At 43.1% G+C, this 26,020-nt stretch overlaps 1 protein-coding gene across 2 annotated transcripts in view; it reads left to right on the forward strand.

The window, feature by feature from the left end:
• The window catches only part of LOC126470998 (uncharacterized), a 398,099-nt gene that overhangs the window by 344,661 nt on the left and 27,418 nt on the right, over positions 1-26,020 (forward strand). For both annotated transcript variants that reach the window (XM_050099049.1, XM_050099050.1), the window contains one exon: positions 21,664-21,891. In XM_050099049.1, coding sequence (XP_049955006.1) covers positions 21,664-21,891 — 228 coding nt within the window. The remainder of the gene's footprint in view (positions 1-21,663; positions 21,892-26,020) is intronic.

Consider the following 26,020-nt stretch of genomic DNA (forward strand, 5'->3'; position numbering starts at 1 on the left):
CCTATTCTGGAGTATTGCTGTGCGGTGTGGGGTCCGCATCAGGTGGGACTGACGGATGACATCGAAAAAGTACAAAGAAGGGCAGTTCGTTTTGTATTATCGCGAAATAGGGAAGATAGTGTCACAGACATGATACGTGAATTGGAGTGGCAATCATTAAAACAAAGGTGTGGTACATTGAACCCTCTGCCAGGCACTTTATTGTGAATAGCAGATTTATCACGTAAATGTAGATGTAGATGTATACACTGCGGGATTCGTATGCTGCCCTAAAGCTAGGAGAAAGCAGTGGCCAACGATGGCCAATACTCTGAATCGTAAATTTTTTGTAAGTTTTTCGCAATAAAGTCTCGAACTTCGAGAAAAAACGGCGGAAGCAAAGTTCTAGACCTAGTAGTTTACATTCATCAAAGGTTCTCTCTCAACACACAGTTTGTAACAAGCCACGCGTAACGCTCCCGAAAGTCAAAATGAAACTAATCGAACACAAAGTCCTGTATGCCTTAATTACAGTCTCATCTTGCAAAGTTATTTTCTGAGTCCTCATGCATTGTGCAGGTACAGACCCTTCTTGGAAATTCATTTACCATCCCATATTTTCTGTCTTTCCTTTTCACGCCGTTTATGAAAACACACTGACGGAAAAAAATCACAACTGCAAGAAAGAGTTGTGAGGATGCAAGTTATGTTTGCTTTAACTATTTTTGCGTCTGCGATTCCAAACGGCATCATTAAGTATTCCTGGCTTTTTTGAGCTTCCCAATGCTTCAATGATACCATTTGGCATCGCTTCACGTAGTTCCAAGTTTGGCCAACAGATCACAGTGGCGTTCGCTTTCATGACTCGCCGTTTGTTTGAAGTGCAGAACAGAGAAGTGTCGTGAGTTGTGCTACTGCATTTGTGAGTGAAAAATAACTGTTGTGTTTAGTTTTATTCTGTGTATGCTGAAATTCTTGCTTATGGAACCAACTTTACCTAGTTCCTCAAGGGCAAGGGAAAGAAATACAGTAAGTTTACAATACAGTTATGTATGCATTATTTTTGAGTAATTATTCTGTAATTTCTAATGATGCCATTTTGAATCATTATTTTATTTATTAACCAATACCTTCAAAAGAACTCTTGCAATGGATATGGCATATGTGCAACATATTCGGTAAATATCACAAAAAAATCCCCAATTTTTTTCTAAATTTGACGCACAAACGGTTAAATACACGCTTTAACGGTCGTGCGCGGTAGTTGCGCTTGAGACTGCACTTGGTGAGTTGATGTTACTGAAGAATGAATTTAAGGCGACAAAGACGCCATTATGAACATTTCACTGAGGTTGAATGAGGTTGTGTAATAGGGCTAAGAGAAGCTGCATGTTCCTTCTGTGATACTGCAGAAAGTCTTGGCAGGAATGTAGCCACTGTACGTGATAGCTGGCGGTGGTGTCACGGGCTCCGTACGGGCACGTGGCACTACCGAGAGGGAAGAGGAAGACCCTCTTGTTCGGCGTATGGCTCAGACGCTTCCTACTGCATCTACAGCAGCAATTTAAGTAGCAGTTGACACCAAAGGACACAACGAACTGTTACAAATCGATTACTTCAAGGACAGCCCCGAACCATGAAGCGTGCATTACACTGACCCCAAACCAGCGCCATTTGCGATTCATTGGTGTCAGGTGAGAGCTCATTGGAGGGCAGGTTGGAAGTCTGTTGTGATTTCTGATGAAAGCTAGTTCTGCCTCCGTGCCAGTGATGCCCATTTGGTGGTTAGAAGGAAGCCAGTTGAGGCTTGCAACCGACCTGTCAGCGTGCTAGAAACACTGAACCTAGACCTGGAGTTACAGTCTAGGGTGCGACTTAGAATTTCCGCAGGAGCACTCTCGTGGTTATCCCACGCATCCTGACTGCATAATTGTGCGTCAGTCTGGTGAATCGACCTGCTGTGCTGCCATTCATGAACAGCATTCCAGGGGGTGTTTTCCAACAGGATAACGCTCAGTCACATACCGCTCTTGTAACCCAATATGCTCTACAGAATGTCGACATGTTGTCTTGGCCTGCTCGATCAGCAGATCTGTCTCCAGTTGAGAACATGTGGCACATCATCAGACGACAACTCCAGCGTCATCTACAACCAGCATAGACTGTCCTTGTATTGACTGACCAAGTGCAACAGGCATGGAATTCCATCCCGCAAACTGACATCCGGCGCCTGTTCGACACAATGCATGCACGTTTGCATGCTTGTATTCAACGTTCTGCCGGATACACCGGCTATTAATGTTTGATCCTCGCATTGCCTTTCTGTACTCTTTCTGGGGTGTAAACGCTTGGCCATCTGGAGCTCTCACTTCCGTCACTTCCATTTCTGGTCAAGCCCTGCAGATACCATTAATTTGGACGAAACCGGTGGTGATGAAAAGGCGGGGTTCCCTTGTAAGGTAGCGTCACTGGTTTCGGGAAAAAATCGGCAAACTGCAAAAAGAGTCAGTGGATGAATGTGTCGTATGGCATTGTTGGCAGGGAGACCTTAGCGTGTTGTTCAGTGATCTAAACAGAATGGGTTTCCTTAAAAAAAAATGGCTCTGAGCACTATGGGACTTAAGTACTGTGGTCATCAGTCCCCTAGAACTTAGAACTACTTAAACCTAACTAACCTAAGGACATCACACACATCCATGCCCGAGGCAGGATTCGAACCTGCGACCGTAGCAGTCGCACGGTTCCGGACTGCGCGCCTAGAACCGCTAGACCACCGCGGCCGGCGATGGGTTTCCTTCCTCTGGGCACAACGTCGCCTTCCCATATGAGGTATGAGGGCTGTGGCTCAGGAACACCAACCTAATTAAATTTTTGAGGCGAGGGTTCTGAAACATCTCATCGTCGTCTATGAGTGTTAAAAGTGTGTATTTGCAAAAAGTTTCGGCCGTGTACCTGTTATAACCCTTACTTTGGCCCAACGACGTTTATTGAACACAAGAAACTTCTGTAACAACAAATTAAAATTGTCGATTAGTCTGATAACCAAGCATTAATAGTTCTTGGCGGAATATTCATCTGAGCCACAATAGAAGTTAATAAGACAGTTTCTCGTTAAGATGAATGAAGTCCGAGCACTACTTAGCCGATAATCACGCATTTGGTTTTCTAAGTTCCATTAACCCAGTGGTGGTGAAAACTCGTAAGTTCATAATTTATAACACTATGTAGACAGTGAAGAGTTTCAGTGGTCAGTCCATAAGTAGAGGTAAGTCGGACAACAGTAGCAGAGGAAGAGACCAGACAACCATTGCAGATGGAGGGGATAACAGAATCCCTGACTGTCTGTGGAGTTCAAACTACGCAGTTATTCATCCAAATTCTCTGTGTGGCGTTCTTGGTCAGCCTCGCGTTTTATTTGCCCTTGCTTGTCTTCCTTTGCTTTGCCTATTGGCCTCTTGTGTGTCACACAGCAGGTATGCCCATCTCGTGGTGGCTAACCACTGCACTCCGCAGCCCTGAGTATGGATGTATCTGTCACTTTACCGTGTAGCCTGTGTTTAAAATAGGAATGATGATATTTTTGAAAATATCGGGAATCTGATATATCGATATTTAAAAAAATATCGTTACCAGTTTTCATATATATTGAGAAAATGTATCGATACATCGAATTTTGCCGGAAAAAATCGACGTACTGCATATAAAAATATCGACTGCACACTGCAAATACACTCCTGGAAATGGAAAAAAGAACACATTGACACCTGTGTGTCAGACCCACCATACTTGCTCCGGACACTGCGAGAGGGCTGTACAAGCTATGATCACACGCACGGCACAGCGGACACACCAGGAACCGCGGTGTTGGCCGTCGAATGGCGCTAGCTGCGCAGCATTTGTGCACCGCCGCCGTCAGTGTCAGCCAGTTTGCCGTGGCATACGGAGCTCCATCGCAGTCTTTAACACTGGTAGCATGCCGCGACAGCGTGGACGTGAACCGTATGTGCAGTTGACGGACTTTGAGCGAGGGCGTATAGTGGGCAAGCGGGAGGCCGGGTGGACGTACCGCCGAATTGCTCAACACGTGGGGCGTGAGGTCTCCACAGTACATCGATGTTGTCGCCAGTGGTCGGCGGAAGGTGCACGTGCCCGTCGACCTGGGACCGGACCGCAGCGACGCACGGATGCATGCCAAGACCGTAGGATCCTACGCAGTGCCGTAGGGGACCGCACCGCCACTTCCCAGCAAATTAGGGACACTGTTGCTCCTGGGGTATCGGCGAGGACCATTCGCAACCGTCTCCATGAAGCTGGGCTACGGTCCCGCACACCGTTAGGCCGTCTTCCGCTCACGCCCCAACATCGTGCAGCCCGCCTCCAGTGGTGTCGCGACAGGCGTGAATGGAGGGACGAATGGAGACGTGTCGTCTTCAGCGATGAGAGTCGCTTCTGCCTTGGTGCCAATGATGGTCGTATGCGTGTTTGGCGCCGTGCAGGTGAGCGCCACAATCAGGACTGCATACGACCGAGGCACACAGGGCCAACACGCGGCATCATGGTGTGGGGAGCGATCTCCTACACTGGCCGTACACCACTGGTGATCGTCGAGGGGACACTGAATAGTGCACGGTACATCCAAACCGTCATCGAACCCATCGTTCTACCATTCCTAGACCGGCAAGGGAACTTGCTGTTCCAACAGGACAATGCACGTCCGCATGTATCCCGTGGCACCCAACGTGCTCTAGAAGGTGTAAGTCAACTACCCTGGCCAGCAAGATCTCCGGATCTGTCCCCCATTGAGCATGTTTGGGACTGGATGAAGCGTCGTCTCACGCGGTCTGCACGTCCAGCACGAACGCTGGTCCAACTGAGGCGCCAGGTGGAAATGGCATGGCAAGCCGTTCCACAGGACTACATCCAGCATCTCTACGATCGTCTCCATGGGAGAATAGCAGCCTGCATTGCTGCGAAAGTTGGATATACACTGTACTAGTGCCGACATTGTGCATGCTCTGTTGCCTGTGTCTATGTGCCTGTGGTTCTGTCAGTGTGATCATGTGATGTATCTGACCCCAGGAATGTGTCAATAAAGTTTCCCCTTCCTGGGACAATGAATTCACGGTGTTCTTATTTCAATTTCCAGGAGTGTATACTGCCAGTTTTAGAGTCGTACATTTAAATATTGATTTATTGTTAGATATTTTGTAAATCAACAAACTAGCAGCCTACCTATCCTCGTTAGAGCAAGAACTGAAAGGAAAACAATGCACGTTCAAGCTTGGTGATAATCATTCTGCTAACAATGGTAACTGCATGTAAGTGGCACAATAAAAGGCGTCTGATGGGTCCATCGTTCGATTTCGTCACATATCGGATTTATCCGGAACACTTCATGTCGACTTCCCGTTTTTTTTTTTTTCATTTCTACAAACGCTAACAACCTAGTAGCAGCAGTGTCAAAATTGCTTGGTAAAGTTAAACGTTGCAGTTTCTGTTGGTAGCCCCGAGCGTCGATTTACGTCAGCATTTCCCCTCACGCGTCTCCAACCACCGCAACGACCAAACTTGTTATTTAAATTTTTGTTCATCATTTTCAGCAATTGTTTTTGAAGAATGGTGATGTGAAGATATAGCATACTAGTTGCGTTAAAAATTGTTTTTTAACGCAAATGGTGTGCTTTTTCACCACATCGGAAATCTTGTTACTCCATTCACACTCCCCCCCCCCCCCCCCCGGACACAATGCAATCGAGTTCTTCATTTGTGCCACATATACTTGCTTCACACACTCAAAGAGAAAGATTGGACGTGGTGAAAGCTCAAATAGTAGTAAGACTCCTTCACACAATGAAAGTAAAATTAAAAAAATATAATACAAAGTAAAAATACGGTAACTCCATATTGCCTTTTTTGATATCGATATATCGGGGATAAAGTATCGCCGGTATATATAGATATTTTTTGGAAAAATATCGATGTATCGATATTTTACCAACAGCCCTAGTGTAAAACAGATGCGCCCCCTTGCGAAAATTGTCTGCGGGCAGAGGCACCTCTGCAGCCCTGGAAGTCCAACAGGCGCAATCTCGCGGGATGTGCTAAGGCCGTGCGATGTGGACCTCCGCTGTGTTGCACTAAACTACTGCGGCAGAGTTGCAGCAGAGGGGAGCTGTATGGCAGTCCCAAGACATGTAGATCCATATCTGCGTCTACATACAATTCCGCAAACCACAGAGCCGTGCATGACAGAGGGTATCTTGTACCACTACTAGGCATTTCCTTTCCTGTTCCACTCGCAAATAGAGCGAGGGAAAAACGATTGTCTAAAAGCCTCAAATGCCGTTTCTCTAAATTAGTGCAATAGGGCCTTGCGAAAAGAGCATTATCTTCCTTCCAGGGATTCCCATTTGAGTACATAAAGCATCTCTATAACACTCATATGCTGATCAGATCTACTGTTAACAAATCTAGCATCCCACCTCTCGATTGCTTCGATATCTTTCTTGAATGCGACCGGGTGGAGATCCCAAACACTCGAACAGTACCCAAGAACGGGTCACACTAACGTTCTATACGACATCGACATCTACATAAATGGATGAGCTACACTTTCCCAAAATTCTCCCAATCAAACAAAGTCGAGCATTCGCCTTCCCTACTACCAACCAGTCGTGCTCATTCCATTTCATGTGGCTTTATACGTTACGCCTAGCTATTTAATGGAAGTGACTGTCAAGCTGCACCCTAGTAATGCTGTTTTTTATCGTTACCTTCCATTTTTCTATATTCAGAACAAGCTGCCATTCATCACACCAACTAGAAATTCTGTTTGAGCCATCTTGTATATTCATACAGTCACTCAACGACGTCACATTCCTGTACACCACAGGACCATCAGCAAACAGCCGGAAATTGTTGCTCACTCACCCCGTCCGGTCATTTATGTATATAAAGAATAAAAGCGGTCCTGTCAAACTTACCTGGGGCACTCCTGATGATATCCTTGTCTCTAATGAACACTCGCCATCAAGTACCACGCACTGGGTTCTGGTACTTAAAATCTTCAAGCTACTCACGTATCAGGGAACCTAAACCATATGCTGCCGCAACTTTCCTGAGCTCTAGGAATATGGAATCTGCCTGTTGTCCTCCATCCGTGGTTTGTAGGGTATCATATTAGAAAAAGGCAAAATATCGTCCCCCGTAGGTATTTGCAGTGCTGCCCCAAGCAACGGCAATTCCCCGGACGTTAATAGCTTTAAGTCATGCTGGCCCGTATCGTCTGGCAATAATGATGGTTTGCTTTTTGGCACAAGTGAAAAACTGGCGCGACTTCGTCGCCCATTCACTGAGAATATCGCACGTATTTGAACGCTGCAGTTAAGATGAATAACTCTCGCTTTTGAGCAGTGATACAGATCAGGACAGCGTCGAGTAAGGCAGTTCCCATTGTTGGAAACGCAGGCTACGAGTCTGGGTGCCGAAGGTATGGCAGTGATATGGGAAGCCGTGTGAGTCATGGGAGCGAATCTAACTTGGCGATCTTCAGTACCGGTGACCACCCGACTGGCGCGAATCTGCGACTTTTTCTACACTCCTGGAAATGGAAAAAAGAACACATTGACACCGGTGTGTGAGACCCACCATTCTTGCTCCGGACACTGCGAGAGGGCTGTACAAGCAATGATCACACGCACGGCACAGCGGACACACCAGGAACCGCGGTGTTGGCCGTCGAATGGCGCTAGCTGCGCAGCATTTGTGCACCGCCGCCGTCAGTGTCAGCCAGTTTGCCGTGGCATACGGAGCTCCATCGCAGTCTTTAACACTGGTAGCATGCCGCGACAGCGTGGACGTGAACCGTATGTGCAGTTGACGGACTTTGAGCGAGGGCGTATAGTGGGCATGCTGGAGGCCGGGTGGACGTACCGCCGAATTGCTCAACACGTGGGGCGTGAGGTCTCCACAGTACATCGATGTTGTCGCCAGTGGTCGGCGAAAGGTGCACGTGCCCGTCGACCAGGGACCGGACCGCAGCGACGCACGGATGCACGCCAAGACCGTAGGATCCTACGCAGTGCCGTAGGGGACCGCACCGCCACTTCCCAGCAAATTAGGGACACTGTTGCTCCTGGGGTATCGGCGAGGACCATTCGCAACCGTCTCCATGAAGCTGGGCTACGGTCCCGCACACCGTTAGGCCGTCTTCCGCTCACGCCCCAACATCGTGCAGCCCGCCTCCAGTGGTGTCGCGACAGGCGTGAATGGACGGACGAATGGAGACGTGTCGTCTTCAGCGATGAGAGTCGCTTCTGCCTTGGTGCCAATGATGGTCATATGCGTGTTTGGCGCCGTGCAGGTGAGCGCCACAATCAGGACTGCATACGACCGAGGCACACAGGGCCAACACCCGGCATCATTGTGTGGGGAGCGATCTCCTACACTGGCCGTACACCACTGGTGATCGTCGAGGGGACACTGAATAGTGCACGGTACATCCAAACCGTCATCGAACCCATCGTTCTACCATTCCTAGACCGGCAAGGGAACTTGCTGTTCCAACAGGACAATGCACGTCCGCATGTATCCCGTGCCACCCAACGTGCTCTAGAAGGTGTAAGTCAACTACCCTGGCCAGCAAGATCTCCGGATCTGTCCCCCATTGAGCATGTTTGGGACTGGATGAAGCGTCGTCTCACGCGGTCTGCACGTCCAGCACGAACGCTGGTCCAAATGATGCGCCAGGTGGAAATGGCATGGCAAGCCGTTCCACAGGACTACATCCAGCATCTCTACGATCGTCTTCATGGGAGAATAGCAGCCTGCATTGCTGCGAAAGGTGGATATACACTGTACTAGTGCCGACATTGTGCATGCTTTGTTGCCTGTGTCTATGTGCCTGTGGTTCTGTCAGTGTGATCATGTGATGTATCTGACCCCAGGAATGTGTCAATAAAGTTTCCCCTTCCTGGGACAATGAATTCACGGTGTTCTTATTTCAATTTCCAGGAGTGTATATCAGACATGAATAATTAAAATCCTCTTTTGACATAGAAAATCTAAGGGCAGTCTAAAAGTCGTTAATGCATCTTTAATATAAATCTGCTATTCAGTAAACTAGTTGTAATAAGATACAAATGATAGTTAAACAGCATCGACGAAGCACAAATCTTTGCGATGATGTACAACGTTTTAATAGATCATTGCGCTGTGCACCAAGTAGTGTAAGTCAGTCGGCAATAGGATGTACTTCAAGTCTGATATATGTCCCGACTACGCTCTCAATTCCCATATTCCTTAGAATTAACTGTACCAATCTGAGGAACTGTGTAGTACTAGAATATTATTTGAAGTACGAGAGGGTGATGAAAGGTGATGCCTCCCAATTTTTATTTGAAAATTCTTAAAGCATTTTTAATAATACGAACTTCATTAACTTTCTGCATCTTTATTGATCAGGTTTACATATTTATTTCTCAACATAGTCACCCTGGTGACGAACACATTTCCCCCAACGAGAGACCAGTTTGTTGATACTGTCAGTGTAGAATTTTTGGCTTTGTTGACGGAACCAGAACCTCACCTCTGCTTCCACTGCTTCATTGTTATCAAAGTGTGAAGACCTCAAAGATGTTCTTTAAGTTCTCAAAACAGATGAACATCGGATGGGGCTAAGTTGGGACTGTAGACCTATGGAGGACGATCGATGACAGTGAATCCAAGGCGTTGGATTGTTGCACATGTCGCAGCGCTCATATGTGGTCTTCCATTGTCGTGTTGACGGGGAGTGTGGACAAACTCTTCGAAGTCGTGCTTTCAGTTTTCTGAGGGCCTCGCAATACTTTGCAGAGTTTATGATGATGTCTTCAGGCATGAATTCATAATGCGCCACACTTTGAACATTCCAGAACACTGTGAACGTGGCTTTCCGTGCCGATCTGAAGATTATCTCTGAAGAGTTCATCATCTCGATTCCGAAGACTCTCGTCGGTTGTCGTATGCAGTCATTACCTCCGAGCTCTGTTACACATATTAAGGTTAGCACCGCCGTTTCTTTCATTATGGGCACATTACTGATGTTGATACAATCATTGCTATGCACAGCTGTCATTCTTCTATGGATTTCAATTGAAGGCACGTTTTCTGCGGTTAGAAACTCGATTACAGTATGCTGGTTTTCATCCACTGAGATACACTACTGCTCATTAAAATTGCTACACAAAGAAGAAATGCAGAAGATAAACGGGTATTAATTGGACAAATATATTATACTAGAACTGACATGTGATTACATTTTCACCCAATTTGGGTGCATAGATCCTGAGAAATCAGTACCCAGGACAACCACCTCTGGCCGTAATAACGGCCTTGATACGCCTGGGCATTGAGTCAAACAGAGCTTGGATGGCGTGTGCAGGTACAACTGCCCATGCAGCTTCAACGCGATACCACAGTTCATCAAGAGTAGTGACTGGCGTATTGTGACGAGCCAGTTGCTCAGCCACCATTGACCAGACGTTTTCAATTGGTGAGAGATCTGGAAAATGTGCTGGCCAGGGCAACAGTCGAGCATTTTCTGTATCCAGAAAGGCCCATACACGACCTGCAACATGCGGTCGTGCATTATCCTGCTGAAATGTAGGGTTTCGCAGGGATCAAATGAAGGGTAGAGCCATGGGTCGTAACACATTTGAAATGTTACGTCCTCTGTTCAAAGTGCCGTCAATGCGAACAAGAGGTGACCGATACGTGTGACCAATGGGACCCCATACCATCACGCCGGGTGATACGCCAGTATGACGATGACGGATACACGCTTCCAATGTGCGTTCACCACGATGTCGCCAAACACGGATGCGACCATCATGATACTGTAAACAGAACCTGGATTCATCCGAAAAAAAGACGTTTCGCCATTCGTGCACCCAGATTCGTCATTGAGTACACCATCGCAGGCGCTCCTGTCTGTGATGCAGCGTCAAGGGTAACCGCAGCCACGGTCTCCGAGTTGATAATCCATGCTGCTGCAAACGTCGTCGAACTGTTCGTGCAGATGGTTGTTGTCTTGCAAACGTCCCCATCTGTTGACTTAGGGATCGAGACGTGGCTGCACGATCCGTTACAGTCATGTGGATAAGATGCCTGTCATCTCGACTGCTAGTGATACGAGGCCGTTTGGATCCAGCACGGCGTTCCGTATTACCCTCCTGAACCCAGCGATTCCATATTCTGCTAACAGTCATTGGATCTCGAGCAACGCGAGCAGCAATGTCGCGATACGATAAACCGCAATCCCGATGGCTACAATCCGATCTTTTTCAAAGTCAGAAATGTGATGGTACGCATTTCTCCTCCTTACACGAGGCGTCACAACAACGTTTCCCCAGGCAACGCCGGTCAACTGCTGTTTGTGTGTGAGAAATCGGTTGTAAACTTTCCTCATGTCATCATGTTGTAGGATTCGCCACCGGCGCCAACCTTGTGTGAATCCTCTGAAAAGCTAATCATTTGCATAGTTATGCTACACACCCCATGTTACAAGCTACAATTCGGAGCTTTCTAGAGGCAGAGGGTTGCAACTTGCGTCATTGAAGCCGGACAGTCGACTGAATAATACGCATGACATGTAGATCTCAACCAATACTGAGAACGGAAAAAATTTCGGAGGCATTACTTTTCAATGTGCCCTCGTAAATTAACTATCCATACATCCCATCATAGCCACATAGACTGTTAGCAGCTCTGAACAGTTCCAATATACTGTAAGATCTGCTGCGTGACACTACATCAGCGAGAGAACTGCCCGGAAAAGGTAGGAGGATGTCATACGCCCCAGTTCACAAAGGTAATCCAGAAAGGTTTATCTTTAATCTTGCAGTTCCAGAGCAACAGGATCGGTCAGTCAGTCTGTACATCACCTATGTCACCTTCTACAAACTCGTAACTAGACTGAGAAAGATGTATGGTGGTTTTGAACACGAGGGGTTCGTGCCCTGCCTTCGGCATGTCCACTGTGTAAAGGGTATACAAGAGTGGGCCGAATACAGAACCCTCAGGCAGTCCCATGAGGATGTGACGATTTGACAATATTCATTTGACCCTTACATGGAAGCTCCTTCCGTAGAGGTAGGATTTCAGGAGACATGCATTTGGAAGGGTCACCCAATTACAGGAGGAACACCTCTACATCTACATCTACTTGACTGTTCTGCAAGTCACACTTAAGTGTCTGGCAAAGAGTTCATCAAACCACTTTCACGCTATTTTTCTACCTGCCCACTCCCGAACAGTGTGCGGTAAAAACGATCACTTGAAGCTTTCCCTGCGAGCTGAGATTTCTCTTAGTTTATTACGATGATAACAACAGGGACGTCAACAGAATATTTTCCGTTTGAAGGAGAAAGCTGCTGAATGAAATGCGTTAAAAGATATTGCCGCAACGAAAAATGTCTTTGTTTTAATGATTGCTACGAAAGTTGCGTAATATATCTATGACACTCTCTCCCCTATTTCGCGATAGTACAAAACGAGCTTACCTTCTTTGAACTTTTCCCATGTCTGCCCTCAATCCTGCCTGGTAAGGATCCGATAACACACAGCAGTACTGTAGAATTGGACGGACGAACGTAGTGTAGGCAGTCTCTTTAGTGGATTTGTTGCATCTCCTGAGTGTTCTGCCAGTAATATGCAATTTGTGGTTCGCCTTACCCACAACATGATCTATCGGAGCGTTTCAATTTAATTTGTCAGTAATTTAGGTATTTAGTTGATTGACAGCCTTTAGATTTGTGCGATTTATTGTGCAACGAAAATTTAACTAATTCCTTTTAGTGCTCATATGGTTGATCTCACACCAGTATCTTGCCTAAATCGTTTTGCAGTTGGTTTTGACCTTCTGATGACTTTACTAGATGACAAATGACAGCATAATATGGAAACAATCTAAGAAGGCTCCTCAGATTGTCTCCTAAGTCATTTATATAGATTATGAACAACAGAGGGTGTACAACGCTTCCTTGGGGAAAGTCAGATATCATTTCTGTCCTGCTCAGTGACGATCCTTCAGTTACAATGAACTTTGACATTTCTGATAGGAAATCATGAATCCAGCCCCTCAACTGAGACAATAGTGAATATACATGCAACTTGATTAGAAGCTCCTTGTGAGGAAGGGAATCAATTTGAGATCCCCTGTCAATTCCACTAGTTACTTCGTGAGAGTAAAGAGATAGTTGTGTTGTGCATGAGTGATATTTTCTGAATCTGTGCTAACTTTGTTTCTAAAGATCATTTTCTTCAAGGTAATAAATGTGTTTGAACACAGTAGATGTTCCAAAATCCTACTGAAAATGCCACACAGAGCTGATGCTTTCAAAACGTCTAGAAATACCAGCTCAAAGTACTCCTGAACTTCGAGGACATGAAGTGCTTCTTCCACAAGGTGGACGAGTTGGTGTGTTGTGGCATGTTCTTTCCTGAATCCATATTGTTCATCTGGGTGCAGTTCTTCAGCATGCACATTTTGCAAAGGAGAGGAATAGACTGACACTGTATGAAAGCACACAATTTTAAGTGGAATACAGCAAAAACAAATTTTCTTCTCTGAAATAATCAGAGTTGAAGACATGGAAAGATATAGTATAAGAACCTATTCAAGGAATTTGTAAAATGAGAGTCAGTGACAATAGTGAGCAGTATGAACACTATCTATTATGGGAGTTATCAATTTTAGGTCATGTGAAGATCACATTATGGTTAATGAAAAGTATGCACTGAGTGCTGAGGGCATGGAGAAATGAAACCTTCACATGATGTCCATTGTACTATGAAAGCTGCTGATTTAATTAGATTTGATAAAGGTCAGATAATGAGGTCACACTTGTTGGAAGGTGGTGGGGATCATTAAATATTCAACTGCTGCCATCAGCAGTATCTTACATAATTAAATGTCACAGAAACCTTTTTCCTATCAACAGTATGTTGGTTAGCTCCATCTTGTTGAAGAACAGGGACATTACAGTAGTAGTCACTATGGACAGCATAGTAAATGGCAATGCAAAAAGGACACATATTTCAGAGCACATCATTCACTGCAGTTTGTTTAAAATAGGATTCCACAACACAGAAGCCAAATGTGTAGCATCCTTGCCTCACTGACATTGTCAGTTGCGATTGATATGAGGAAAGGAACCTTGAAACTACACCACAGAAGAATGAAAGTGAGTTGTCTAATCAGATCCATCAGGCTGTACAGTGCTGTAGTCTCCAATCTAAGGACTGATTTGATGCAGCTCTCCACACTAATCTGTCCTGTCCAAGCCTTGTCATCTCTGCATAACTGCTACAACCTACGTCCACATTAAGCTGTTTACTGTAGTCTAGCCTTGGCCTCACCATTTAATTTGTATCCCCCAAACTTCTCTCAATTACCAAATTAACAATTTCTTAATTGTCAGGATATGTCCTATCAAGCAATCACTTCTTTAATCAAGATGTACCACAAAATTTTTCTCCCCAGTTTCATTCAGTTCCTCCTCATTAGTTATCTAACATATTCATCTACTCTTCAGCATTTCCTCTGTAGTAACACATTTCAAAAACTTCTATTTTCTTCTTGTCTTAACCATCTGTCATCTATGTTTCACTTCTGCACAAGGCTAAAATCCAGGCAAGTATCTTAAGAAATAAATCCCTAACATCTAAATTTATATTTATTTTTTTCATGAATGTTTTTTTTTTTTTATAGTTACCAATCAACATTTTATACTGTCTACACTTCAGCCATCTTTGATTCTTTTGCTGCCCAAATAGCAAAACACATCTATTACTCTTTGTACCTAGTTTCATAATCTAATTCTCTCTGCATCGCCTGTTTTAATTCACCTACATTCCATTGCTTTTGTTGATTTTCATCTTATAACCTATTTCCAAGACACTATCCATTCTGTACATTTGATCTTTCAAGTCCTCTGCCATTTCTGACAGAATTACATCATCATTGACAAACCTCAACGTTTTACTTTCTTCTCCCTGTATTTTAAATACCAATCCAGATGTTTCCTTGCTTTCCTTTGCTGCTCTCTCAAAATTCAGATAACATGGGAGTAGGCTGCAGTACTTCTCAACTAATGTCACCTTTTCATGTCCATCAACTCTTCTAACTGCAGTCTGGTTTCTGTACAAGTTATAGATAAACCTTCACTCCCTCTATTTTGTCAGTGCCATCTTCAAAATTTAAAACTGTGTGTCCCAGTCAATACTGTTGAAAGCTTTCTGTAGATCTACAAATTCTATCAATGTAAGTTTGCCTTACTTCTACCCATCTTCTAAGATACGCCATAAGGTCAGTGCTGCCTTGTGTATTCCTGATTTTCTCAATGAGCCAAACTGAACGTCCCTGTGGATTGCTTTTGCAAATGTCTGCATTCTTCTATGAATAATTTGTGACAGTATTTGGCAACCATAACTTATTAAATATGTACTTTGATAATATTCACACATGCCAACACCTGCCTCCTCTGGAACTGAAATTATTACATTCTTCTTGAAATTTGAGGGTATTTTGCCTGTCTCAAATATCTTGCAGACAAGATGGAAATGTTTGTCATGGTATGTTCTCCCATGAATCTCAAGAATTCTGAGGGAATGTCATGTGCTCCAAATGCCTTCTTTCGACTTTGATCCATCATTGCTCTGTCAAACTTTTCTCAAAGTATCACATATCCCATCTCCATTTATCTTATACCCTCTCCCTTTCAATAATGTTGTCATCAAGTTCATTTCCTCTGTAAAGCTTTTATATATTACTTCTACCATTCACCATTCCTTTCTTTACTTGCATCTGCTCCCTTAACATTCACACACCTGCAGCTGTTTTCTGCAAAAGTTTCAGTGATTTTCCCATAGGTAGCACATATATTTCATATAGGTATGCAAGGTTCTAAAGCTATGTCCACATATGAAATAGTTTTGCATCGCCTCGGTTCCCAGAACTCCTGAAGATAGACATTGACTGTGTATACTGTATCACAGACACAGTCCCTCTGACTGTTCAGAGATGTCACTAAACCTATTAGATGGAGGGGACCTGACAGCTGACCAGTTCCAGTCATTCCACCAGGAAGGAGGTACACAGTGGCTCATGTTGTCAGTAGTTCAACCATGCCTTGAAGGTCATTAACGCAGTTCGATCAAATTCACATTGTTGCTTTGTGCCAGGAAGGGTTCTCAACAAGGGAAGTGTCCAGACGTCTCGAAGTGAACCAAAGCAATGTTGTTCAGACATGGAGGGGACACAGAGAAACAGGAACTGTTGATGACATGCCATACTCAGGCTGCCCAAGGGCTACTACTGCAGTGGATGACCGCTACCTATGGATTATGGGTTCGGAGGAAACCTGACAGCAATGCCACCATGTTGAATAATGCTTTTTGTGCAGCCACAGGACGTCATGTTATGACTCAACCTGTGCACAATAGGCTGCATGACATGCAAATTCAATCCGATGTGCATGGCGAGGTCCATCTTTGCAACCACGACACCCTTCAGTGCAGTACAGATAGGCTCAACAACATGCTGAATGGATTGCTCAGGATTGGCATCATGTTCTCTTCACTGTGTCGTATATGCCTTCAACCAGACAATTGTCGGAGACGTGTTTGGAGGCAACCTGGCCAGGATGAATGCCTTAGACACACAGTTCAGTGAGTGCAGCAAGTTGGAGGCTCCCGGCTGTTTTGGGATGGCATTATGTGGGGCCAATGTATGCCGCTGGTGGTCATGGAAGGCGCCATAATGTCAGTATGATATGTGAATGCATCCTCTGACAGATAGTGCAATCATATCGGCATCATATTGGTGAGGCATTCGTCTTCATGGAAGACAATTCCACCCCCATCGTGTGCATCTTGTGAATGTCTTTCTTCAGGATAATGTCATCGCTTGACTAGAGTGGCCAGCATGTTCTCCAGACATGACCCCTATTGAACATGCCTGTGATAGATTGAAAAGGTCTGTTTATGGATGATGTGACCCTCCAACCACTCTGAGGGATCTATGCCAAATCGCCGTTGAGGAGTGGGACAACCTGGACCAACAGTGCCTTGATGAACTTGTGGATAGTATGTCATGACAAATACAGGCATGTATCAATGCAAGAGGACATGCTACTGGGTATTAGAGGTACCGGTGTGTGCAGCAATCTGGACCATCACCTCTCAAGGTCTCGCTGTATGGTGGTTCAACATGCAGTGTGTGGTTTTCATGAGCAACAAAAAGGGCAAAAATGATGTTTATGTTGATCTCTATTCCAATTTTCTGTACAGGTTCCCGTACTCTCAGAACTGAGGTGATGCTAAACTTTTTTTTGATGTGTGTATTTGTTCTCTAGCTATTCCTGCTTAGCTATTTTCAACTTTGTGTCAGTCCCATTTCCTAGGTGTCTGTATTCCTCTTTACCTTCTTCATTTGCTGTATTTTTATGTTTTCTCCTTTCATCAGTTAAATTAAGTATGTCATTTGTTGTCCAAGAACTTTTGCTAGGACTTGTCTTTTACCAATTTGTTCCTTTGCTGCCTTCGCTACTTCATCTCTCAAATTTAACCATTTTTCTTTCATTGTATTCTTGTCCCCTGTTTCAGTCAATTATTGTCCAACACTTCCTTTGAAATTCTTAACAGCCTCTCCTTATTTCAACCTAAACCAAATCCCATCTCCTTAATATCTACTTTTGTACAATTTCTTCACTTGTAATATGGATTAATAACCAATAAATTATGGTCACAGTCCACATCTGCTTCTGGAAATGTTTAGCATTTTGAAATGTGATTTTGAAATCTCTTTCTTAACATTATGTAGTTACCTAATATCATGTGATGCCTCCAGATCCCTTCCACACACACAACCTTCTTTCATGATTCTGAAGCCAAGCATTAGCAAATATTAAATTGTTCTCAGGTAAAAATTATACCAATCGGCTTTCCCTTTTATTACTTTCCCCCAGTCCTTGCTCAAACAATTTTTCCTTCTGTTCCTTTTCACCTCATCACAATTAAATTTTTATGCCCCTTAATGCTCTGAACAACATCTTTCATCTCATCATACGTTCTTTCAATTTCTTCAATTGCGGAACCAAGATGTGCGTAAACTTTTACTGATGTGATGGGTGTTGGCTTTCTGTCTTTCTTGGCTATGATAATATATTCGCTATGCTATTCGTAGTAGCTCACTGTCATTCCTATTTTCATTTTACAAGGACAAATCAGAAAGTCTTTGCCCCTATTTTTATTAACCAAAGTAGGATACATACATGTAATGACAAATGTATGTCCTATTCTACATACCTTAGACTATTTTTCCACATAGGCCCCATACCGATTCACACATTTGTCCCATTGCAGAACTAAATTTGAAATGTCCCTGTGGTAGAATTCATCTGGCTGACTGTGGAACCACCATCAGACTGCTGTCTTGGCTTCATTGTTACTTGTGAATCGCTGTCCTGCCAGGGACTTCTTCAGTAGTCTGCAAATGAGGAAATCACTAGGGACAAGGTGTGGACTGTATGATGGGTGGTTCAGAATCTCACAGTGAAATGCCCGTAGCTTTTTGACAGTTCTGATTAGCACATGTGGTCTTGCATTGTTGTGAAGTAGAACCATGTTGTCCATCTTGAGAATCCCTTGGCACCTTTGCCTGATGGCAGTCCTCAGACGCTGCAGTGTGGAACAATAGCTGTCAGCATTGATGGTTGCCCCTTGTTGCATGAAATCCAGCAGGTGTGGTCCACGGCTATCTCAGAAGCCCATTAACATCACTTTCCCAACAGATAACACTGAATGGAATTTTTTTGCCACAGGCACACCCGATATTTCCACACTATGCTGTGCTGCTTGGATTCCAGCATGAAATGCAGTATCAGTGTTTCATCACCAGTAACAATGCAGTCCAGGAAACCTTCACCCTTCTTAGAGTACTGTTCCAGATGATTCAGTGAAGACATCATTCACTTGCCTTTCATCATGTCATCCAGCTGCTTAGGCACCCACTGACAAGAAATCTTCCAGTACCCTAAGGACCCATAAATGTCGTTTCATAAGCTCATGATATTCCAAGTTCTTGGGAAATGACTGTGATGTGTGCACACCGATCTACTTTCACAATTGCATCCACAAGGGAAATGTTGTCATCAGTCAGTGACAAATGCGGCATCCCTGACCACTCACTGTTGTGCAAATTTTTATGGCCTTTGCTGAACTCACAACACCACCACCTCTCAATTCTCAAAGCAAGACAGCTTTCCCCATATGTGGGCTGTTTTTTCCTGTAGATCTTGATGGGCATTCATCCCTTGCTCCACAGAAAATGAATCACACTTTGTTTCTCTAACGCCACAGACGTGTGAAGCACAACCACCATTTTTAACAACTGACTGATGGAGCTACCAACAGATAAGGCCGGCAAGAACCAAGAAAGGTCCAACACTGGTAATGGATATGTTGACCTCCCATTTACAGCCGTAATTTGGCTAAAAAGAGAAGGGGCAAAGACTTTCTGATTTGCCCTCATGTTATTAGATCTACTCCAGTATTATCTCTATTTGATTTTTTCTTGGTAACATTGTACTTGCATGACCAGGAATACTATTTTTCCTGCCATCATACCTCACTAATTCCCACTATATGTAATTTCAATCCATCCATTTCTCTTCTTAAAGTCTCTAGCCCACCTACCCAATTATGGAATCTAAATTTCAATGCTTTGACCCTTAGAATGCCTGTTTTGATTTTCTTCGTGACAGCATACTCCTGAAGAGTCCCCTTCTCAAGATTCAAATGGGTGTTTGTTTTCCGCTCTGGCTATTTTACTGAAGAGGATACTATCAACATTAAGCCATATAGTAGAACCGCATTCCTTGGGAAATACAATGGCATAGGTTCCCCTCGCTTTTAGCTGTTCGCCGTACCAATGTATAAGGCCATGTTAGTTAGTGTACAAAGCCAGATCAGTCAGTTATCCAGACAGTTGCACCTGCTACTACTGAAAAGGCTGTTGCCCCTCTTCAGGAACTGTATACTAGTCTGACTTCTTCACAGATATCCCTCCAATGTGGTTCCAATTGCGGTATGTCTACATGTATCACTGAGGCACACAAGCGATCCCCTTGTGGCAAAGTTCAAGATTTGTGATTACATAAAATGTATCATCATGTCAAAGTATGCTGTGTTTCAGGAGTATGTTTGATCAATACATGCATGAAAAATATGTATCCAAATCAATCATGGCAGTACAGTGCTATGTGGAACATAGGGCTCCATAAGAACTACAGCTGTTACTGAAAGCACCAAAATGTAGATTATGTCAATATTGTTGATAACTGATTTGAATTTGTTCATTAGCTCTAGAACTTAGTTTATGCCATCAATACTCAGTGTTTATTTTCTATTACTTTCAATACTCATGTTCCATAGAACCACTTATACCTTAATGTAACTGGGAAAAAATCAGTTGACTGACTCTATGTCTGCTCACATGCCACTGCTTTTTCTTTGGTATCAATTCAGAAATTCTTGAAATCTGCTAGACCTGAAGATCCATGTGCATGAAACTCTCTCAAGCTAGATCCAAGGAATTTTAGAATATTCACACAAAGATGCATTTGTTTTGCATGTTTACTTGAACAGAATTTGGTCTTACACTACTATACCTAGAAAATATGTCAGAATAGAGACTGTGTTCTCCTTCCAGGTCTCTGCTAGTTTTCAATCTCATCACAATGTCGCTAATTGTTCACTGCACATACTATGTGAAATACAACAATATAGCAACAATATTTTGTGAGTAACAATACTCTCAACCTCCTTCAGTCAAACAGTATCATATGTGGAATCACTGGGTATCAAAATATTATTTTTTTTCCTTCACTGATAAACAGTTAGTATCGTTTTGGCAGTACTGATGTGCTGCTTACTGCAGCATGTCATGAATAATAAGATCCATAGGTCCGCAACTAATGTTCAGTTATGCAGACATGTGGTGATATGTGCCTGCAAATGCTACATCATTGATGATTACACAGTATGCCATTAACCATAGTGCTACACATCAGTCAGTATTGACAATCAACATTTTATTCTTCCCTTGCAATTCAGAAAACTGCAACAGTGATAGTGACCTCTTACTGTTTATATTACACTACATGAAACACATTCCATGGATCCAAGGGAACGTGTTCTTTTTTAGCTGATATTCAAAAGATTTCCTTAAAATAATGAAGTATTATAATATTAATATTAATTATTAGCTTTACCTGCATGCATTGACATGTTCCACTCTGCCACAGTCTTCCCTTACCCCTTCCTTTATTGTTTGTCCCCATCCCAAAACATGCTTCTTCCATTTCCTCACCACCATCACCCACCTCTGCCAAGATCAGTACTCCTACCAGTCAAGTTTCATAATATGAAGAGAAAACAACATGTGTGTTTTCTGTTGAGAGGGGGGGAGGTTGGGGGAGGGGGGGGGGGAGAATGAACATGCATGCATTTTATCCATCCTGAGACACATAATTATGTTACATCATACATTTTTCAATGTTTTGTGTAAATTGAAGTGCACATAACAAAAAAATCTTAAATTATTCATACACCAGAATCATATTTTGTTCTTTATTATAATTTCAGGATTGGATCCAGCAGGTCCCTTATTTGAGAGCCAAGATCCACATGCCCGTCTTGACTCCAGTGATGCAATGTTTGTTGATGTTATCCATTCTAATGGAGAAAATTTGATTCTTGGAGGGTTAGGTTCATGGCAACCAATGGGAGATGTAGATTTCTATCCAAATGGTGGCAGAATGCAGAAAGGATGTAGCAACTTATTTGTGGGAGCAGTCAGTGACATACTGTGGTGTAAGTATCATTTACACTTTCTGATATATAGTGACTTAATAGACGGTAGCTGGTACATTCAAATTGGTCTTCTTATTTTCTTGCAATTTTGTTAGTGACAAAAGTGCTCTAATCTTCTTCTTTTTCCTTGTCCTTTTCCACTTCTCTTTCTGGGTCACCTTTGTTATATGGCAAGCAACAGTGGGTGGCTGTGTGCCCTTCCTGACACCACCACTCCCCAAAGAATGGTATCTGTATAGCCCGTTTGTCTGCACCTAGTTTAAATCCCATGTTCAAGTATAGGAACATTTTCAACTTGTTTACACAGTTTGTATCTGATGTGGGACATGGTTACTAGCCCAGTATTTACCTAGTTGGGTGTGGGAAACTACCTAAAAACTATATCCAGACTGGTGGGCTTATCAGTCCTCATTGTTAATCCATGAGGGGGTTTCAATATGGGGCAGTCTCACATCACCAAAGCCCAGAAGCAGCACATTAACACACTTGGCTCTGTGGGTGGGCCTCATGTTCTTGTGTTTTAGTTAATTTTCAGGCACTCTTTAAAAGGTGAGAAAGCAATATATTGAAGAAAAACAGACTATACTTCAGAAGATCAAATTATCTTGAATCTTCAGAACCGATGTTCTTCATTTTGTGTGTAAGAGATTGGGTAAGAAATAAAATGTCTTGAAAGTTGAATATCATTATCCATAAAGAAATTAATAACTTTTCTGTTGAAACTGAAAGGAACGAAAACTGAGTCTATGGTGAGTAATGATATTACAGTGAGATAATAACATTTAACACCACTTTATCATAATGATATACTTTATTCACTTCATGATCACAAAACATAACAACACATAACAAAACTAGACATCAGTTAAGTTCAAAGATCATTGTAAAGACAGGTCACACTGATCTATGTATCAAACTGCCACTTGTTTAATGTCCCTTCAATGACAAAGACATAAAAGGTTGATAACAAATTCGGCTTAGGTAAGGAGCGGGCAGATTGGTTGTAGCCTTTTTAAAGGACCCTTCATAGCATTCATATGAAGTGCTTTTGAGGAAGCCATGGAAAACTTAAATATGGATAACTAAACAAGGATTTGATCTCCACTCCTCCTGAAGCAAGTCCAGTGTTTTAACCACTGTGCTTTCCTGCTCAGTTGAAAGTCTCCCGACGATTGCTTGATTATTGTGGTAATGTACAAAATGCCATATTGAAAACTGGAAATTTACTGTTGCTGGTGTCTCACTGATGCCTTCCACCAAAGTGTGTGTATAACTCATCAGATATAAACCTATATTATAGTTTGAATGAGAAACTGTCAAGTGTTGTTGTTTTTGGATGGATATGTAATTTAAAAGAATGGGTAGGAGACATGATCAAACAATGGGAAATCCAGGATGGAATGGTAAATATAATAAAAAGGATAGTTGCTACCCACCATATAGCATAGATGCTGAGTCACAGAAAGGCACAGCATAAAGATTGTACACACACACACACACACACACACACACACACACACACACACACACACACACACACACACGTGACTACAATTGGCAGCTGGAGCCAGACTGCGAGCAGCAGTGCATTATAGGAAGGGCAAACGAGTGGGGGTAAGAAGGAGGCTGGGGCAGAGAGAGGGAGGGATAGCAGGGTAATGGTGGTAGACAGTAAAGTGCTGCTGGGAGCGTGCAGGTACGAGGTGGAGAGTAGGGCATCTAAGTGCAGTCGGGAGGATACATGAAGGGCGGGGGAAGGGGGGATTAGTGAAAAAGAAGAGAAGTAAAAAGACTGGGTGCATTGGTGGAATAGAGGGCTGTGTCATGCTGGAATGGGAACAGGGAAGGGGCAAGATGGGTAAGGACAATTACTAATGAAGGTTGAGGGCAGGAGGGTAATGGGAACATAGGATATATTGCAGGGAGAGTTTCCACCTGTGTAATTCAGAAAAGTTGGTGTTTGTGGGAAGGATCCAGATGGTACAGTCTGTGAAGCAGTCACTGAAATGAAGGAAGAAATTTCCCACTAAGATGCACAATGTAGTGAAAGTATGTTGTAGCTAACATAGGTTTTATTTTCACAGCTCCTACTGCATGTTATCTAAATAGTCTTTATTTTACATTGTGTATTATGCTGTAACTGTCTTTTTACTATGTTACTAGTGGTTATCTATTTAACATTTTAGATAATTAACTGTACAGCTCAATTCCCTGGTAAATAGACTTACTGTTCTGAATTTTTTTTTTTTTTTTTTTTTTTTTTTTTTTGCTTGGTGAGTGTAAGTCTGTCTCTTGTTCCATGATTAGATGTATAATGGATTGGTATATTTATTCATAAGACCCATCACTTTAGACAGATTTCTGTGGTGATCATGACTATTCTCTGATACCACAAATAAATTATTTCATAACTACAGACTGTGTACATAGAATAGTCTGTAACTACATGGCATTTGCTCTTGTGCACTAACAACATGACTGTTATTGCATAATGTGCTCGTTCCACTTCCATTGGCAGTCAATATTCATCCCTAAAAATGTTGTGTTCGTAACAAAATTTACAAGATTCTCATCTACATTTAATTTCGTTGTATTATTTACCCTCCTTCGGCTGAAAAATAATACTATTTATTTTCTTTGTCTTCAATATCTTTTTATTACTTAATGACCATTACATAAATGTTTCATTTGCTTTTCCTACCAGAAGTTCTGGAATTTTATCGTACTTTGTATTTTATTTTATCGGTCCTCTTATTTGCTTTAGTGGCTTAATTACTAGATATTGGGCACGTCGAGTTAGATCCTTGTTAGGTGCATATGTACAGGTAGAGGTGAGATGTTGATTTATATACAACCCATTAGTCACACAATATACATTTCTATTGATATGTATTAATATTATAGTACTAACTTTGGTTCCTGGATACACATTACTGAGATGTGATGTGGCTGCTGCAGTCACTGAGATACAAATGGGGCCCAGAGCAGAACAGGCAGAAACATAGGCTGACTTCTCCTCCATCCCCACACTTATTGCTTCACCACATTCGACCAAGCAGAGCTCTTTTTGCTACATGAGCTTATGGGTACAATTAGAGTTTTCATTGTATGATACAATTTACAGACTGAAATTTTCATTGGTGGAGTAAAAGCAGTGACTGCTTTTATATGTACAAAGTATTTGTTGTAGAGTTTTACTCCAATATGTGGTATAGTCCAGAACTGTTCCATCAGGCAGGATTGCCCCCAGGCACCCCTCTGTTCACATGCAAGCAGGTTCAGGTGAGGTAGGTATCCTGCTAGGTAGCCCTGTTGCACACATTCTGTATATGCATAAACCATTAGGCCACCCTTTCATGTAGCCTGCCGGCAGCCTCTCACTCACAGCATTACGATACCACAGGCTACTGCTTGCACATCAGTTGTTTGTGCACCCTTGCCCACCTGTATCCCTGGATGCCCAAATGCTGGTAGGCACTTGAGCTGGAATAGTTTACACATATGGGAAGTAGCTTTCTGACACAAGGAAGTGTTGGTATGGATCAAGTAAAAGTTTTTGTTTTGTTTGGTGTTACCGTATTTACTCGAATCTAAGCCGCACTCGAATCTAAGCCGCACCTGAAAAATGTGACTCGAAATAATGGAAAAAAAAAATTTCCCGAATCTAAGCCGCACCTGAAATCTGAGACTCGAAATTCAAGGGGAGAGAAAAGTTTTAGGCCGCACCTCCAAATCGAAACAAAGTTGGTCCATTCTAATATGGGACACAATTTGGGTATAATGAATGACGATACAGCTACAGTAGTTTGGTTCGAGTCGTAAGCTTAGCAGTTAAGCTTTACCAGGTAACCATTGCTATGCATCAGGCGCTCCGTCCGTATTTATACGGGTACCCTTCCTTTTTCACGTGCTTCGTCTGGTTTGGATCGATTGCTTATTTTGCTATGATCTGATAAGTGCCGTTTTCTTTGTTATAGGTGTTTACGTCACTCTAAGCTGAAAATGCATTACTATGCTGTGTCATACATTGTTTGTCGCATTCTGATAGTGCGTGTTTACGGCGTGTCGCCGCTCGCGACATGGCTTGCTTTTGTGCGCGCTACCGCCGCTTACAATTAAAAAACAAGAG

The sequence above is a fragment of the Schistocerca serialis genome, chromosome 3 (assembly GCF_023864345.2).
Source record: "Schistocerca serialis cubense isolate TAMUIC-IGC-003099 chromosome 3, iqSchSeri2.2, whole genome shotgun sequence".
NCBI lineage: Eukaryota > Metazoa > Arthropoda > Insecta > Orthoptera > Acrididae > Schistocerca > Schistocerca serialis.